A 16,173-nucleotide genomic window follows, 5' to 3' on the forward strand; every position below is an offset into this window, starting at 1 on the left:
CTGATTCCTTCATAGTTTTGGCAACTGAAAAAATTTTATTTTTTACTGTCAACTTCATGGAGGCATTTTTGTCATATTTTTATGTAAATAAAACAGTGGCTTATGTTGCTGGTAGAGACAAAGAAAAAGACTCATGTGGTCCTTGGATGCAAAAATAAGAATCTTGTGTAGGAGTAAAGAAGTTAATTTACCTCTGTTTGGAACTGATGGGACCGCTGCTGAATCTAGTTCTGGTGTCTGCAGTTCAAGAAGAATGTTGATAAATGGAAGAACATTCAGAGAGGAAGTCATGCAAGCAATTAAATCATTAGAAAATCTGTCTCTGATGATCAAATGTTATGGTACATGAAACTAAAATGACCGCATTAAGGTCAGCAAGATACATTCCTTACCTTATGACATTTTTTGAATTTACTGCTTGAGGTACAATAAATGGCAGTTAATTTAAAAAAAAAAAAAAGCTATTTTGGCATTTAGTTACTTTACTTCTGTGGGTTTAGGCATGACCAGTAACTACCCTATGGAAGAGTCCTGCACTGGTAGGGAGATGAATTCGCTGACTTTGTAGGATTCTAATGAGAATTCTGTAAGCTGTAACATTTAATCAATGTTGCTGTGTGTTGTGAAATATTTATCTATCTTTGTCTTGTATTAAAACCAGTGGTTCTCCACTTATCTGCAAAACTGCTGTTTGCAGCACACACAGGAGAGGTGAGGCCACAGCTAGTACAGATTACAGGTGCCCTGCCAATGTTGGATTCACATGCTGTATCCTTTTCTAGAGTTAATTTAGTGTGAATAACTGACTCTTTTAAAGTTTAAAAATTGTGCAGTTAAGTATGAACCAGAACTAAATTTTTGGCAAATTGAAAGAGTCAGTGTCTTCATTTTTGGTTGAACAAAATATTTTGAGCATTTTTAATTGAAGCAAAGGACATGGAGAATGAGATTCACAAAACTGAAGTGGGTGGTGCTGCTTTTTCCTGTGTGAAATTTTCTGTTACATTCGGATTTCTATCATCACTTACAAGGCATCACTAAAAGTTACAAGCAACACTGTTAATTAATTTGTTAAATTTATCAGTACTGTAAATTACAATTTGTAAGAAGTTTTCAGTGAATATCTTAATGGCTAAGTATTCCTGTCAGTTTCAGGAACTGGAGAAAGGAACAAGCTCCAAGTCACACTGATGTTTTGGATACATTCTTGACTAGTGACAAACATCAGATACACAACAGGGAATACAGAATTATGCTAAACTGGGGTCAGTGGTGGGATCAGCATATCCAAGAAATGATTCTTCTTCCCAAAAGATCACATGAAGGCAAGTCTTCCAGTATGAAGTAGTCAAAGAAATTGAACATTAAAAACTAAAGGTGGTTTTGTTGCAGTAAGTTGCATTTTGACTGGTAAGCATAGATGCAGAGAGTTCAGGATGAGCAAAAAGGAGGCTTATAGGGTAGAGGTGGGCAAAACTTTTGATGCAGGGGCTGTTCCAAAACTTTGGTAAGTGGTCAAGGGCTTCACTTTTCTATGGAGGGGGTGTGGGGTAGAAGTTGAATGCAGCAGAGAGCTTGGGACAGGGGGTCGGGGTGTAGGATCCGAGAGGGTGTTTGGGTGAAGTGGGTGTTGAGACCTGGGGTAGTGGATTGGGGTGCAAGTTCTGTGATGGGGTAAGGGTGCAGGAGAAGACTGTGGCTTTGAAGAGGGAGTGCAGGGTCTGGGAAGGGGTTGTGATCTGTGTGGTGGACTGGAAGGGGTTGTGGAGCATTTGAGTGGTGAGCTGGGGCAGGGAGATATTGGTGTAGGAAGGTATGGGGTGTCAGATGCAGATTCTGGCTGAGAGGTGCTTTCCAAAGGGGCTTAAGGCCAGCAGGACCCCCAGGAAGGCTTCCTCAACCATTCTCCCTCTGGGTTGCAGCCCAGAGAGGCCCATGGAGCAGCCAGCTGCTTTGAACAGCATGGGTCTGCTCTCTGAATAAGGGTCCCAGGGGGGCAAGCTACAGGTGAGCTCAAAGGTTTGGTGAGCCAGATCTAACCGAGGGGCCTGGATCTTGCCCACCCTGTCACAGAGTCAAATTCACTTTATTTTTGCAGTTCCATTATAAGGAAATGTTAACTTGTGTTTTGGGAGACAAAATTCAGATAGATTGTGACAGTCATCTGAACCAGCCTTCAGAATGTGGGCGAGAAGATCAGTCTATCCTCTGGCACTGTCAGAAGTGAGGAAAGGGACTAGCTTAAAAGGACTTCTTGAAAGAATGTTATATTATGAATTACTTGAATGATGATTTTTGTTCCAGAAAGTTTATTATATTAGCATTTTGTTTTTCCATCATAAACCTCTAACTAGTTATGACAATATATTCAATTCAGCATTCTATTAACAAAAGAATAAACTATGTATCCATTCACAAGATACACATACATAACTATGAAGAATTTCACTGTTACCCTCAATTTCTCTGTGTGTGTGTGTGTGTGTTTTTCTGTTAACACAGAATTGAAGTCCTGTAATCCTGAGGTTCTTTGGATTTATTTGACATCCCAGCATGACTGGCTTAACATTTCCTCATGGATTGCAGAATCACAGCCACATAGTCATACCTCATTTCAAATGACTAACTGGCCTTCTCTGACACCAGATATTGTTGACCAAAATACATTATGCAGTAGCTACATGAGAAATGAAATATTAGACAAGATGGCTAGGTATGTGTCCTCACTACGTTAATACCAAGTTTGTTTTCTGGAGAACGTGAATCTGCTGTAGAAATGTTTGCATGTGAAATCTTAGATTTATTTTTAATCATGCTGAATTTTTATTTAAGTAGATTTAAGCCTTTGCAAATTGCAGGCCCAGTCCTGGATTCTTTGCATGCCCAAAACTGCTAAATGTAATCTGTCTTATGGTCATAAGAAAATGTATGATTGATCCTTAGCTCTTCTGCACAACAGTTACATCTCTACTACTTATTTTAGCTACCATAAATCCATAAGTGTAATGTTTATTTCTCTCTCACTTTTTCAAAGTAAACTCCAGCAGTTGAAGCCATGTTAATATGTGGAGCGTAAGGAAATGTAGTTTGGATGTTATATTCACTTCTGCAATAAAATAATTCAGTGTCATAGAAGACCTCTTACTTAGCCATTCAGTTAAGACAACTTCTGCTGAGGCAACCCCTTAATTTAAAAGTGTGTATTTTCTCTTGGTAGAAATGGAATTTTTGTCCTATCTGAGCAAGAAGATTTTCAATGTCTCCTCCTAAGATTGGCTCACAGTGGAGGAGTGATGCAAAATCCACATCCTGTTCCAAAATACAATGCCTCGAATGGTTTGGATTTCCATACCCATTTCATCCTGTACTGTTTAGAACGTAGTCTGCAACATCTGTTATACACCTATTTAGACTATTACAGGTACAAGTACTTGGATTCATACATCAGTGTGAAAAAAGGTTTTATTTGCCAAACTTTATAAAAATGGAATCTCTCAAAACACAATTTAAATAGTTGGCAGTGAGAATTTTCCAGTGCAACTGAGGTTCTTGCTGTTTGGGGAGTACTGTTTAAAGAGGTTTGGAGTCAAGACAGTGTTGATTCGGTGAAAAGTTTGGAGAGAGGGGGTTACTATATGCTTTGAACTGCAGCCTTGTCCTACAACTTGCACTGAAATGGCTTGTCGTAATCAGGATTTATGCTCTCATATGTAATCTAGAATTTAACACTGAGCTCAGACTATCACTATCACTTCCTGAGTTCCTCTTCCATCTGATGCTGAAGTTTCCTTTGTGTCATCCTTAATGGCAAGCGTTTTCATCCCATTTTGGGGATTTAAGGAAAATTATTGTAATTGTGATCCTTTGAAAAAGAGCAATGATTTAAATAATTTGGTATTTATAGTGAGTTAGTGCTATAATTGTTGTTATAAACATCAGCCTGTCTGGATCAAACTGAGGTATGGCTGAATCTTGACACCTGCTGACTGCTAAATTCATTGCAAGATTACTTCTAAATCTGAACTAGTTATGGTTCTGGGAGAAAAGAAAATGTATTTGCTTTAAGAACCATTTTCCCCCACCCACCCAGTCTCTCTGGCTAAAGAGTAAATAGCAGTTTGATAACAGACTGTAGTCATTGAGCTTACTATTCTCCCCTGTCCTAGCAGAACGAGAATTCCCCACACTTTTTGTTAGGGCATATCTACTCTTTTTGAGTTGGGAGGTTTAACACTTTGTTAGTTACAATGGCTTGAGCCATGAGTGCTGCTCCAAATAAGCACCTCTTGTCTCAGATGGGCATGTCCTGGAGCAGCTAACTTTTTCCTGCTGCTCACACTACTGTGGCTATGTTCTGTTTTCAGTATGCCACCTTGATGAGAGTTCATGCAGGCATGTCTCCTCAAGCTGGGAATTACACCCCTGCTCTAAGACTAGGCATAGCCATAGCGGCAGTAGTTGCTGAAACAAGTGAGAGAGTACGTGTATTTAATTCTTTTAGAAGTACTTGACACAAGTGCAACATTATAACTGTTCAAAGAGAATGGTGGTTGTATGTTGCTGCTTTTTATTAATGCATTTTTTGTTTTCATTATGCTGCTGTTCTTGTCTTGTTTTCAGTTTAACTCCTTCGAATTGTCCTATTTTGGATAAAAAGGAATTACATGAAGCTCACCCCTGGTTTGAATTTCTAGTGCAGTGTCGAGGGGTTGCCAGTAGCCCAAAAGGTAGGATCCCACCTTTCATTCCTTCAACATTCCTCGGATAAACTCCTTGGCTACGGTTGCATACAACAATCTATCGACAGAAGTCGCTGTCGGAAGAGTTTTTGAGACAAAATTTCTGTCGACAGAGTGCAGCCACACAGAAAAGCCAATCAGAGGAGTGCTCTGCTCTGTCGAAGGAGCACCCAGACTGCCTGGCCACTCTCTCCACAAGAGAGGCACTGGGAAGCACGGCAGACAGAGCTGGCCATTGTTCTGGATGCCCTGTCGGTTGAGAGAAGGCCCCCAAAGTGTCCATACAACTTTCTTGTTGGCAGAATATGTCAATAGCATCATACCTCATGGGTGAGAGGCAGAATGCTGCCAGCAAAAGTGCTGACTTTTGTTATGAAGCTGGCATTTTGTTGGCAAGCTCGCTAGTGTAACCATAGCCCTTGTGTTTAACTTCAGTTGGCGGTATCATTAGTGAAAGTGTGAAGAGAAAAAAACGTACAGAAAGATGTTTACACATAACATCTCCTCTTGGTCTTCTGGTATTCCCTGGCTTGTCAGTGTCTTAGGTTACATATGCCCCTGCCCAGGATGGTTTTTAATTAATGTCATTTAAAAGTCAAAGGGACTTGTACTCTTAAGTCATTTAGACACATCTGAAAATCCCATCCATCTTTTATAGAGCCAAGTATGTCTTCATTGCTCAACAAATAACCCTTGAATGAAGCTTATACAGTAAACTCTTTCATATCCAGCATTCTATCATCTGGATCTCTTAAATAACCAATTTTTTAGCCATAAGTAAATTTTAGTTACATTTTCTGTAAGTACAGTAGAGTGAAAGTAAATATGAATACATACAGCAAATACAGTATAAGTTTACAATGTACAATACTATGTTAGTAAATAAAGTTATCTGCATACACTTTTGTTGGTCCTTAATATATTATCTTGTTTTTCTGTAGCGTTATGCATTGCTGGGTACACCTTTCTATTATCCAGCAACCTCGTGGTCTGGGGGCGGCAGAATATGAGAGAGTTTACTGTATTTATTTCAGGAAACATGTATGCTGTAGGATAAAGAATTGAGTTATAATGCATTGTAAAGGAATGCAACCTGAATCCCATCCTCTTTTTATAGGCCTCATTCCTGTCTAAGATCAATAGGAACATTGTCAATACATAAGAGGGATTTTAGGATGCTGTCTGGCCATCGATATCATGTGCCATCTGTACATATTTAAATATGTGTACTTTTTTTTAATCCTGACTCAGTTTTAAAATATGAATAATTTAACATTTTTTGGGGGAAAAGAAAAATCTCACTTTTTTCGCTTATTCCAGATCCAAAGATGATTTTTCAGGCTAGTCTTGCAAATGCTCAGATCTTGATTCCCACTAATCAAGCTAGTGTGAGCAGCATGCTGTTGGAAGGACATACACTTTTAGCACTTGCAACCACAATGTATGCACCTGGTGGTATTGATCAGGTAATTAATGTATAACAAATAACATGTCAAGTGTTTCTGGAAACTTTCTGCTATAATTGGAAACTGAAAATCCATGCTGTAATGTGCATGTAATGTATGAATTCACGTGTGTTTTAAAAAAAAAAAAAAAAAAAAAATCTGAAAATAGAGCTGTACAGCATGCGGGTATAATTTGTAAAGTCAAAATAAGAACTCAGATTGCACAATACCAGACCACAAATCCAAGTTATGGTTGAATCTGGTGATACTCTCAACCATGCTTGTAACTCAGAGGTGGGCAATAAATTTTGATGAGGAACCACTCCAGGGCGTGCAGGGCCTCCCCAGGGCTTGTATTGCAGAGAGAGACAGCCCTGCAGCTGGCTGCTTTCAGCAGCATGTGGGGGCACAGCAGGCAGGGAGCCTACCCAAGTACCCCAGTGAGCTGCAGGATGGTGGTGGGCCAGATCCGGCCTGTGAGCCATATTTTGCTTGCCCCTATTGTAACTGCTTCTGTTATGTCATATTGGCCGTGTCTACATGTGCCCCAAACTTCGAAACGGCCACGCAAATGGCCATTTCGAAGTTTACTAATGAAGCGCTGAAATGCATATTCAGCGCTTCACTAGCACGCGGGCGGCCGCGGCACTTCGAAATTGACGCGCCTCGCCGCCGCGCGTCTCGTCCAGACGGGGCTCCTTTTCGAAAGGACGCCGCCTACTTCGAAGTCCCCTTATTCCCATGAGCTGATAGGAATAAGGGGACTTCGAAGTAGGCGGCGTCCTTTCGAAAAGGAGCCCCGTCTGGACGAGACGCGCGGCGGCGAGGCGCGTCAATTTCGAAGTGCCGCGGCCGCCCGCGTGCTAGTGAAGCGCTGAATATGCATTTCAGCGCTTCATTAGTAAACTTCGAAATGGCCATTTGCGTGGCCGTTTCGAAGTTTGGGGCACGTGTAGGCGTAGCCATTGAGTCAGATGTTTAGGCTGCAGAGTGATGCAATGGGATAGTCCTAGCCTCTTTTTACATAGATTATAGAAACAAAATGGGATGTTGTCTCAACTCAATACAAAGAAATACAAAAATACAACCGTGTAACTTCCTTTCACAGAGGTGAGGCTGTTTTGGACTAGTATGTTTCACTAAATATTGAAAAATTGATTAAAGATTACTTTAAGCTTCAAAATAATGCAAATGAGGAGTTGAGTATCTTTTTAAAATGGTAATAGTTTTAGGCAAAGATAAAAATGGAACACAGAAACCATTAGGGTTGGCTCCAGAGGTGGTAGAATTTGTATGTACACTTTTTTCCTATACTTTTTAAAAAGTGGCTGTAATCAATAGATATTAGCAGGGTTTTTTCTATACTTATCCTTTGTCATAGAAAAGCTTTTTTGCAAGTGTTAAAGTAGTTGCCCTTTGTTTCATGTAGTCCTCTTATGCTTTAAAGGAAGTACACAAGATCTTTTATAGGGGAAAAGACAGTACGCCACATTTATTCAGAATAGAACATTTGCATATGCTTTTCAGACACGCGCACACACACACACCATGCACACAGTCCTGCGAAACGATGTTATAGTTAGCAGTCTAGAGCCTGGATCAATCTAGTGGCCAGTTAGACTGATCACAGAGGGGGGGCAGGGCCTTGTCGGTTGTGATCCAACGGTCTCCTGGAGTTGGTGGCAAGACGGACCCAAAGTCCCATGGCAAAGCACCCTGCTTTTATAATCCTTTCCTCCATTGAGGTTCGCTGTGTCAGTCTGTGACGCGTATGTTATCTTTTGATACCAGTTTTTCTCAAAACATCTCCAAAAGGCTCATCCTGTAATCGATTTATCCTTAGGAGTGCCTGCTCCATGCTTTAGAGTTGTCAGTCTGCCAATCCAATCACTTCTCAACTGGGGTTATGTACTGATGCTCCTTCTCTGACGCCTTGAAGTCTGTCTTCACCCACGCTTCGCCCCTCCTTCCTTGGCCATCTGGCTCTAGGTATAACCTTCACACCTTATCTGAACACAGACATACCACTTTCACATGCAAACAATTCTTACAAGGACTCTCAGCTTCTTTCTACACATGCCACTTTCTCTGAAAGTGGCATATTAATAAACAGCCCGAAATATGCTAATGAGGCACAGATGCAAATTTCCTGTGCCTCATTAGCATAAGGTCACATGGTTTGGAGTCTGGAAGATATATAGACATGTGGCCCCTGGTGGGGGTGTGTTCTGGACTCCAAATCACATGCCCTTGTGCTAATGAGAGAGAGGGAATTTGCATCCATGGCTCATTAGCATATTTTGGGCTGTTTATTAGCATGCTGCTTTCTGAGAAAGTGGCATGTGTGCAAACAGCCTCAGAGAAAAGCAAAGCAAAGGCATCAGCCTTCAACATCATCCTGTAATCTTATTCACATAGACACAATACCAGACTGTCTCTTTCTTACTTACTAAATTCACTAAACTCTAAAACAGGAGGCATATATTCAATTAAAAAAACTTAATCACAATAATATCAATAAGTGTTAATGTTACCTTACACTGCTACCTTGTTAAGCTTAAAATTCATAGTTTAAAAGAGATTAAAACTTTCAACTCCAACAGTCCAAACCTCTCACTTTGTAGTTCAAAGACTGTGCTTTGATTAAACAGTTAGTGGGCGTATGTATAACTTTACTGGTGTGCTATTTTGCTCTGAATTGGTGGGATTCAGCTTCTGCTTTTCCGTTGTCAAATTAAGAATTGTGGCATAGAAAATGTTGTGCTTATTGGTTTTATTGTTTTGTAAAGACTTAAAATATAAGCATGGTTAAGATCATTTTATTAAACGTATTTGATGTTACTTCATTTAACATAGTTTAGTTGTTTGCCAGTATATAATAGTGCTGTTATTGCTGAAAGAGGAGTTTATACCATAATTCTTAGGGATATCCTGGGATATTTTTCTGGACTGTAAATCATGCAAGTTTTGCAACAAATTCAACACCCAGGTCCCTGTCTTGCGTTTCTTAACCACTAAATATATTTCTATTGATTTAGTTTAGGGAATGCGGTATGATATCCATCTACACGCTTTTTTATTAGTGAAATACCCTGTTCTTATTATCTTTCAATCGAGGTTCTTCATAATGAAGATGCTGAAAAGCCCCTGAAGAAGGTGGATCCACAGCTATTAAAAATGGCATTAACTCCTTATCCCAAACTCAAAGCAGCTCTCTTTCCGCAGACCACTTCTCATGGAATTTTGCCATCTGATATCTCACTCTACCATCTTATGCAGGTATATGTAATGCAATGTTAAAGAAGCTGCAAAATTTCAGAGAAGTTTCTGCCCTATAAATTACAGGCAGTTTGAAAGTGTGTGTTCCCATCTCAATTTATGGCAAGTGTTTAAGGGGTGACATGCTAGCTGGGGTACCCCCATATGTCTGGGTGTGGCATAGCAGACAGTTCTCCTCTCATGCCCATCTTGGGTAACAGAGTCCAACAAAACAATAGACTATTGATTCTACACCAGGTTTCAGCCAACTCTGGGCTTAGTGGTCCGTAAATTTTTTATCTCCAGGGACCTTCACCATATTTTTCAGTGGTTGGTGAAGGAATCAAGGCCTTCCCTTTACTTCATGTCCCAGGCCCAGCTAGCATGTGATTTCCCCTTGTGGGTTTCCAGCATCTCTCCTAGATTTTTGCCAGTGTTCCTTCTGCAAAGAGGATCCCAAGGCTTCCAGCTTCCTGTCTCCCAGCTCCCTGTACCAACACAACTTATTTCTTCCTCAGCTGTGTCTAATAATGAGTTGGTTCTAGTGCCACTAAATGGGCTTATTGAACCCTCAGGCTCCTGTTAATTCTTTTTGCTTTCAGCATGAAGTATATGCTTCATCAGAACAAGAGTTATGAAACTTGTGTTTTAAATCACTGTATTGTAATTTTTATAAATAATTTTTAAATGTATGTAAAGACTCAAGTCCAATCACTTACGGACACTGCTCTTCAGTATCTCTGGCGGGCTTGATTCCACAACTAAATGTAGAATAATGTACTATTATATGTTACTCTGTGCATATCCTGGGATAGGACTCAGACTTTAGGCCAACATTGGCATGAAATTCAGTAAGATAATAACATGAGACCCCTGTTGTGCCATTTTCAGTCATTTAGTTTTAATTTATAAGACGAGCCTAAACAGTCTGAACCTTAACCAGTTGGTGTCTGAAGGAAAGCTCCTAAATCAATATTTAGGCACTTATGCGGCAACCCCAGGCTCCAGTGAGAGCTGGCAACTGTAGGCTGTCATGAATGTAATGTTCTTAGTGTGTTCAATAACAGGTTACCAGTTATCACTGACAATGAGTTATTTTTAAATCAAGTGGGGGAGGAAGGAGAGCAAGACCTAGAAAGAATGGGTGGGCGAAAACAGTCTAAGGAAAGCCGTTTGTTGGTAGGTGTCTTTGGCTTATGTTAGGCAAGCGATGAAATGACCCCTTAATAGCTGGGCATAGTCTCCTGAACTAGTAACAACCTAGAAGAGTATTAGCCGCACTAAGGCCACCATTCAGCAAAGCATTTACATACATTCTTTCCCAGTTAAGTGTCTGCTTTAAGCTACAGGTGCAGATGGATCCCATATCTGTTGAAAAGAGTATGAGAGGGGTAGCTGCATTAGTCTGTATCCACAAAAACAATTGGAAGTCCTGTGGTACCTTTATAGACTAAAAGATTTTTTTGGAGCATATGCTTTCGTGGGCAAAGACCCACTTTGTTAGATGCATGTGACAAAGTGCGTCTTTGACCACAAAAGCTTGTGCTCCAAAAAAATCTTTTAGTCTGCCGGGTGCCACAGGACTTCTCATTGTTTTTGCAGATAAAAATAGGAGCTTCCCAGAAAGTTGTCTGAGATTGTTACTGTAGCATGTGCAGGCACTTCACTATCAGCTGTTGTGGCCACCTGACATATTTTTGGTCTAGTTGTGTTTTGATATCATGTTGCTTTTAACGATTTCTCTGAATATATTTTGTTTTAAATTTTTCAGTCATTAGCGCCCTTTGAACCTACTAAATTATTTGGCTGGCAGTCATCAAATACTCTTGCCACAGCAGGTAATTAATTTTCAAATATAAAATATTTGTGGTTTAGGCTGCAAACTTAGTACTTTTCAGTGCATATCACAGTCTAAGTTCTTTCTAAGTTGCAAGGCTCCACAGCTAGCTGTTAAGTCCCAAGCACTCCCTTGAAGCCATGCATAGGGGCTCAAGGTTGCAGCTGGGAGAGAGATGCCTCTCCCCAAATCTCAGAGATGCTGTGGTCAGGGGAGAGGTATCTCTTCCTGCTGGTCCCAAGTCAGAGCAGCCGGGGAGGGGTACCCTTCCAGTTTGCCCTTCCATAGAGCTGTCCCAGAGCTGCTGCGGCTAGCGGTAGTCCCCCCTTTTCCCTAATCCCTACCTAACCTAACCTGGATCTGCCCTGGTTGAAAGACAGGCACCCTCCACTGGCCATACCCCTTGGATCTGCTGGGGTAGTAGAAAGGCACCTCTCGCCTGGCCCTGAGCAGCTGTGGTGAGAGAGGGCTGCAGGGAGTCCTCTCTCCCCAGGGCAATGTGCACCAAACACCCTTCATCCTCATCCCCACTTTAGCATCTGCATCCCAGACAGATCCCTCCCCCTGTAACCAAACTGCTGATACCCAGCCCTACCCTAGAGCCTGTACATTCAACCAGAGCCTTCACCCTCCTGCACTCCAGCAGTCTGCCCCAGCTCTGAGCCCCTTCCTGTGTGCCAGCCCTCAGCCCCACCCTTACTGCATATTGTTCATGTGCAGAATGACTTTTATTATGGTGCCATATTACCTCCCTACTGATGCTCATAATAAAAACCATTCCACTTATGGGCATAAAAAATGAGAGGGAACACTGGTCACAATTTGCACTTCCTGGCACGTACCTTTTTCAACGCCAGTTCTCTAAAGTGCTAGTACAGCCTTTTTACTTTTCTCACTTCACTCACAGGACATTTGCCTGTGCATATCCTAGCTGCTTTCCCTGACTCTGTTTTAAAGTTTTTCTGGATCTCTTCCCTAGCCACCAGTTGACTTCAGCTCTAACCCTGGGTTCGAAAAACCACTAAACTTTAATTTGAGTAGAGCGTGCATAACTACAACACTGGCTTTCAATAGCCTTCTACAGGGGCACTGAAGTAATTTGTACAGTGGGGGTGCTTAGAGCCATTGAAACAAACTGTAAACCCTGAATATAACAGGAACCACTGCAAGCCAAGGGGTGCTGTAGCATCCCTAGTTCCAGCATCTATGACCCTTCTGTTTCTTATTCCTAGAGGGAATGCCTAGGCTTACAAGAACACAGCTGTGTCATCCCCCTCAAAAACAGTTTAGCTGTCAAGCCCCTGTTTAATTGGGCTCCCTCCTTCCCTGTTTAAGAGCCAGCTAATGACCATTCAGCTGTAAGTGCCCTGAAGTTCTGAACAAGCAGTTGGAGTGGAGCTTCCATTTAGGAGGTCCAAGCCTTTGTGTGTCTGTGCATCCAGTGATGTGTTCTGTTTGTCTTCAGTGGTATACCCATATTAGAGCACTTAACAATTTTGGTTGACAACGTTTCTCCTACAGCATCTCATATAATAAAATTTCAAGTGAATCTGTTCCTTTTTTTGCAGTAGAATTGCCCTATAAATTACTCTGTTCAATGGGTATTCCTTTGCATTAAAAGATCTTATATTTTACTAAATCTTTTTGTTTTGAAATGATTGATCACAGTAGTGTTATTGGGTGTGGCTACAGCACTTAGGTTCTGCAAGATGGAATGGGAAAAATCTGATGATTTGTGGAGCTTTTTCTTCAGTAGATGTTTTATAAAATAATCTTTACAAATCTGCTGTGAGATAGCTAAGTAATGTGTTCCCTAGGATAGCGAGAACCTACTTGTTCAAGTTTACTTAATTGGCTTGCCCATGATAACTTAAATAAAAAAACAATGTCAAAATTCCAGCTGTACTGGACCCAGAATTAGAATTTGAGTTGTACTGGGAAGTGTAATAATTTAAAGTAGATCTAGTGTGGTATTTGTTTTCCTTTTCCTTAGAAGTTGAGTAGGAGAGAGACATCTTCCAATTTTTAATGAAATGTTTGTAATTAAGAGACACTGTTGTTCTTTTCAGACATCTCAAGTGACCTCCCTCATTTCTCGTCTCCTGATTTGGTAAACAAATATGCCATAATGGAACGACTGGATTTTTCCTACTACTTACACCATGGACGCCCATCATTTGCTTTTGGTACCTTCTTGGTCCAGCAGTTAGTAAAGAGCAAATCCCCAAAGCAGCTGTGAGTATTTAAAAATCAATAATTGCCATGTAAATATATAAAATTGTGCTTGGAAAAAAATTAAAATGAAAAGCAGGAATGTCTTGCTAGAGATACTCTCAGGTTTGGATTATGAAATGTTGTTTATTTTGCATCACATGTAGAAATTCACTACAAAAATCATTTTAAAAACAACAACAAAAACGGTGATGATGGAAGGTGAGTGTGTGGTAGTTTTAGCCCCAAGGAAGTTGATTTTTGAAAATAGCTTTATGTAAGTAAATCAGGATAGAGAGTGTTTAAATTAGTATACCAGGGCAGGATGTAGAAGGAATTTCCTTTAGCTTAATAGGTTGTTGGGTATATAGTTGATATATAAAGTCCGGTCTTAGAAACAAAGGACATTTGATGTCCTTACAAACATGCCAAATCTGTTTTATCTGAGTGAACGCTCATAAATTGCAGGATTGGGCCTCGACTTGAAAACTAACATTGGATAAAGGGAAAACAGCTGTTACTTTTTCCCTTTTTTCTGTGTATCCTTTTGTTCACGCTAATCACCTTATTTAAACTAAAGAAAACATAATCAAGTGTAAATTTAATCTTGCTTTTAATTTATAGAAATTAGTTAATGTAATCCTAATACCTGGCACGCAAATAAGAAATCAGCCTTAAATTACATTAGCCGAACCAAAAGGAAAAGTTGCATTTGTTTCCTTTTTTGGTCTTTATTTTGTTTGTATGAATGCATCCTTTTCATACTAAATGTCTGAAATCTAGTAAACTTGAAAAGTTAAAAGTAGTTACTTATTACACCTATCTTTAGGTCTCCATGTTGCATTTTATTTTAAAATAATCATGTCCCATTTTTCATGTAGTGACTTTTCTATTGCTGTGTGAAACATAAGCAAAAAAGGAACTTAACTATCAGAGGGAAATAACATGCATGCAGGGGATTGTGTCATCTGTGCAGATGAAACACACTAGGGGAGTAGATTATATTTCTTCTCTGATCTATTTTGGTATACTAGTTTTTGTTGTAGCTTCTAACATTAGTAGGTTATTGCACATCTTCAGATGGAAGTGTGTCTAATTTGATTTTGTCACTTTCAGTGTAGATGGGGCTTTGAGAATGTAACAACATTCATTTCTCCTCTCTTTTTATGATACAAGGATCTAGAGCCTTATTCTCCCTGGTGTCAGAACAGAAACAGTAATATCTCTGGGAGAAAGTTCAAAGAAGCAGCATCTTTTCTCTGTAAAGAGAGCATACTTTTAGACATGGAAATTTTATGCAGGTCATTTTTTAATAAGATGACCTTGTGTGCGATTGATAGGAAAGTAATGCTATTCAGTCCTACCTTTGATTGTGCCATTTTAATTTATGTAAATCAAAGACAAGCCTGTCCCATGACAGGTATTAATTCCTACTCTGTTACCCACTGGCTAGTTTAAAAGGCTTTCTAGACAGTTAATGCTTTAAAGTTCTAACATTTAAATCATACCTTTTTCTTTGCTTTTGGAAATGCCAGTTCTGTGTTGGACAGTAACATATGACTCCCTGTTCGTTGCGGGAAAGTATTGCAGTCACTCCATTTTCTAGATTAGAACACCAAAGTAATTATGTTGTTGCATTTCATGTAAGTAGGGTCAAAGAAGCGTCAAAGTGGTTTCCTTAAATAGAGGATGAGATTTTTCTTATAGTCTTATGGCCTCCAAGTGTCCTACATAATTATGCTCATAACTATGGTGATGTAGATAAGCATAAATAAATTAATGTACATGTGTGTATATATAGGACCATATAATGACCATAAGAAGGCCTGTAGCCTCTAAATATTGTACCTACAAGAAAAATCTCACCCCATCTGGCTACCCACACTAATTAAACTTTTATCACTCCGTGTTTAAAATAAAGTATATTTCAGTATTCAACAGGAGTGTTCTGTGCATTTCTGAGCATGCTCTCATTCATTTATAACATTACCTGCATATCAGAATTATTTTCTAAATTATAGGAAACTTTTCTTTGGCTTTAGTGATTAAAGCTTATTGAAACAAAGTGCAAATTCAAGGTATGGACTTTTAACACTTATTCATGTGAGATGCTTTATTCTCTTCACTAGATTCTGATACAGATTTGTTGTAGATAATTAACTTATTTCCAGCACATTTGAACTTATTCCACTTTTTAGCAATTGTACGTATAAGTTTACATGGTCAATTATTGAATTTTGAAATTTGTGATAACTTGTAGTGTACTAACTTTAACATCTCCTTTTGTTTTAGGATTCAGCAAGCAGGGAATGAAGCCTATGCTCTAGCTCTTTCTTTCTTTTATGTACCTTCAATAGGAGCAGCATGTATTTGTTTTCTAGAGTTACTTGGTCTTGATAGCCTTAAACTGCGGGTTGATATAAAAGTTGCAAATATAATTTGGAGCTTCAAGTCTAGAAGTGAAGAGTCTCAACACAATTTAATAAGAGAGTTCTTAGGTAGAGTATACTTTTGCATATTTTATCATTATTGAGCAATATGAAATAGTATATGATGAAGTTGGTTATGGTGCTCCGCCTGAATAATCCTCAGAAAGTGTGGGAAGAGCCCCCTTCCTTTAAGGAGTTAAGAGCTTTTCTGTTCTTACCTGCCCAGTTTTCACTGGTGGAGTGGGGTAATCCCC

The 16,173-nt window shown here is 39.7% G+C and overlaps 1 protein-coding gene across 1 annotated transcript in view; it reads left to right on the plus strand.

Annotated features, from left to right (window-relative positions):
* The window catches only part of SPG11 (SPG11 vesicle trafficking associated, spatacsin), an 83,010-nt gene that overhangs the window by 21,309 nt on the left and 45,528 nt on the right, over positions 1–16,173 (plus strand). The window contains exons 14-22 of the mRNA XM_075007162.1: positions 1,150–1,325; positions 2,503–2,713; positions 3,218–3,421; positions 4,621–4,727; positions 6,060–6,205; positions 9,302–9,463; positions 11,214–11,280; positions 13,349–13,514; positions 15,783–15,988. Coding sequence (XP_074863263.1) covers positions 1,150–1,325; positions 2,503–2,713; positions 3,218–3,421; positions 4,621–4,727; positions 6,060–6,205; positions 9,302–9,463; positions 11,214–11,280; positions 13,349–13,514; positions 15,783–15,988 — 1,445 coding nt within the window. The remainder of the gene's footprint in view (positions 1–1,149; positions 1,326–2,502; positions 2,714–3,217; positions 3,422–4,620; positions 4,728–6,059; positions 6,206–9,301; positions 9,464–11,213; positions 11,281–13,348; positions 13,515–15,782; positions 15,989–16,173) is intronic.

This window comes from Carettochelys insculpta, chromosome 12 (genome assembly GCF_033958435.1).
Source record: "Carettochelys insculpta isolate YL-2023 chromosome 12, ASM3395843v1, whole genome shotgun sequence".
NCBI classification, from domain to species: Eukaryota; Metazoa; Chordata; order Testudines; family Carettochelyidae; genus Carettochelys; species Carettochelys insculpta.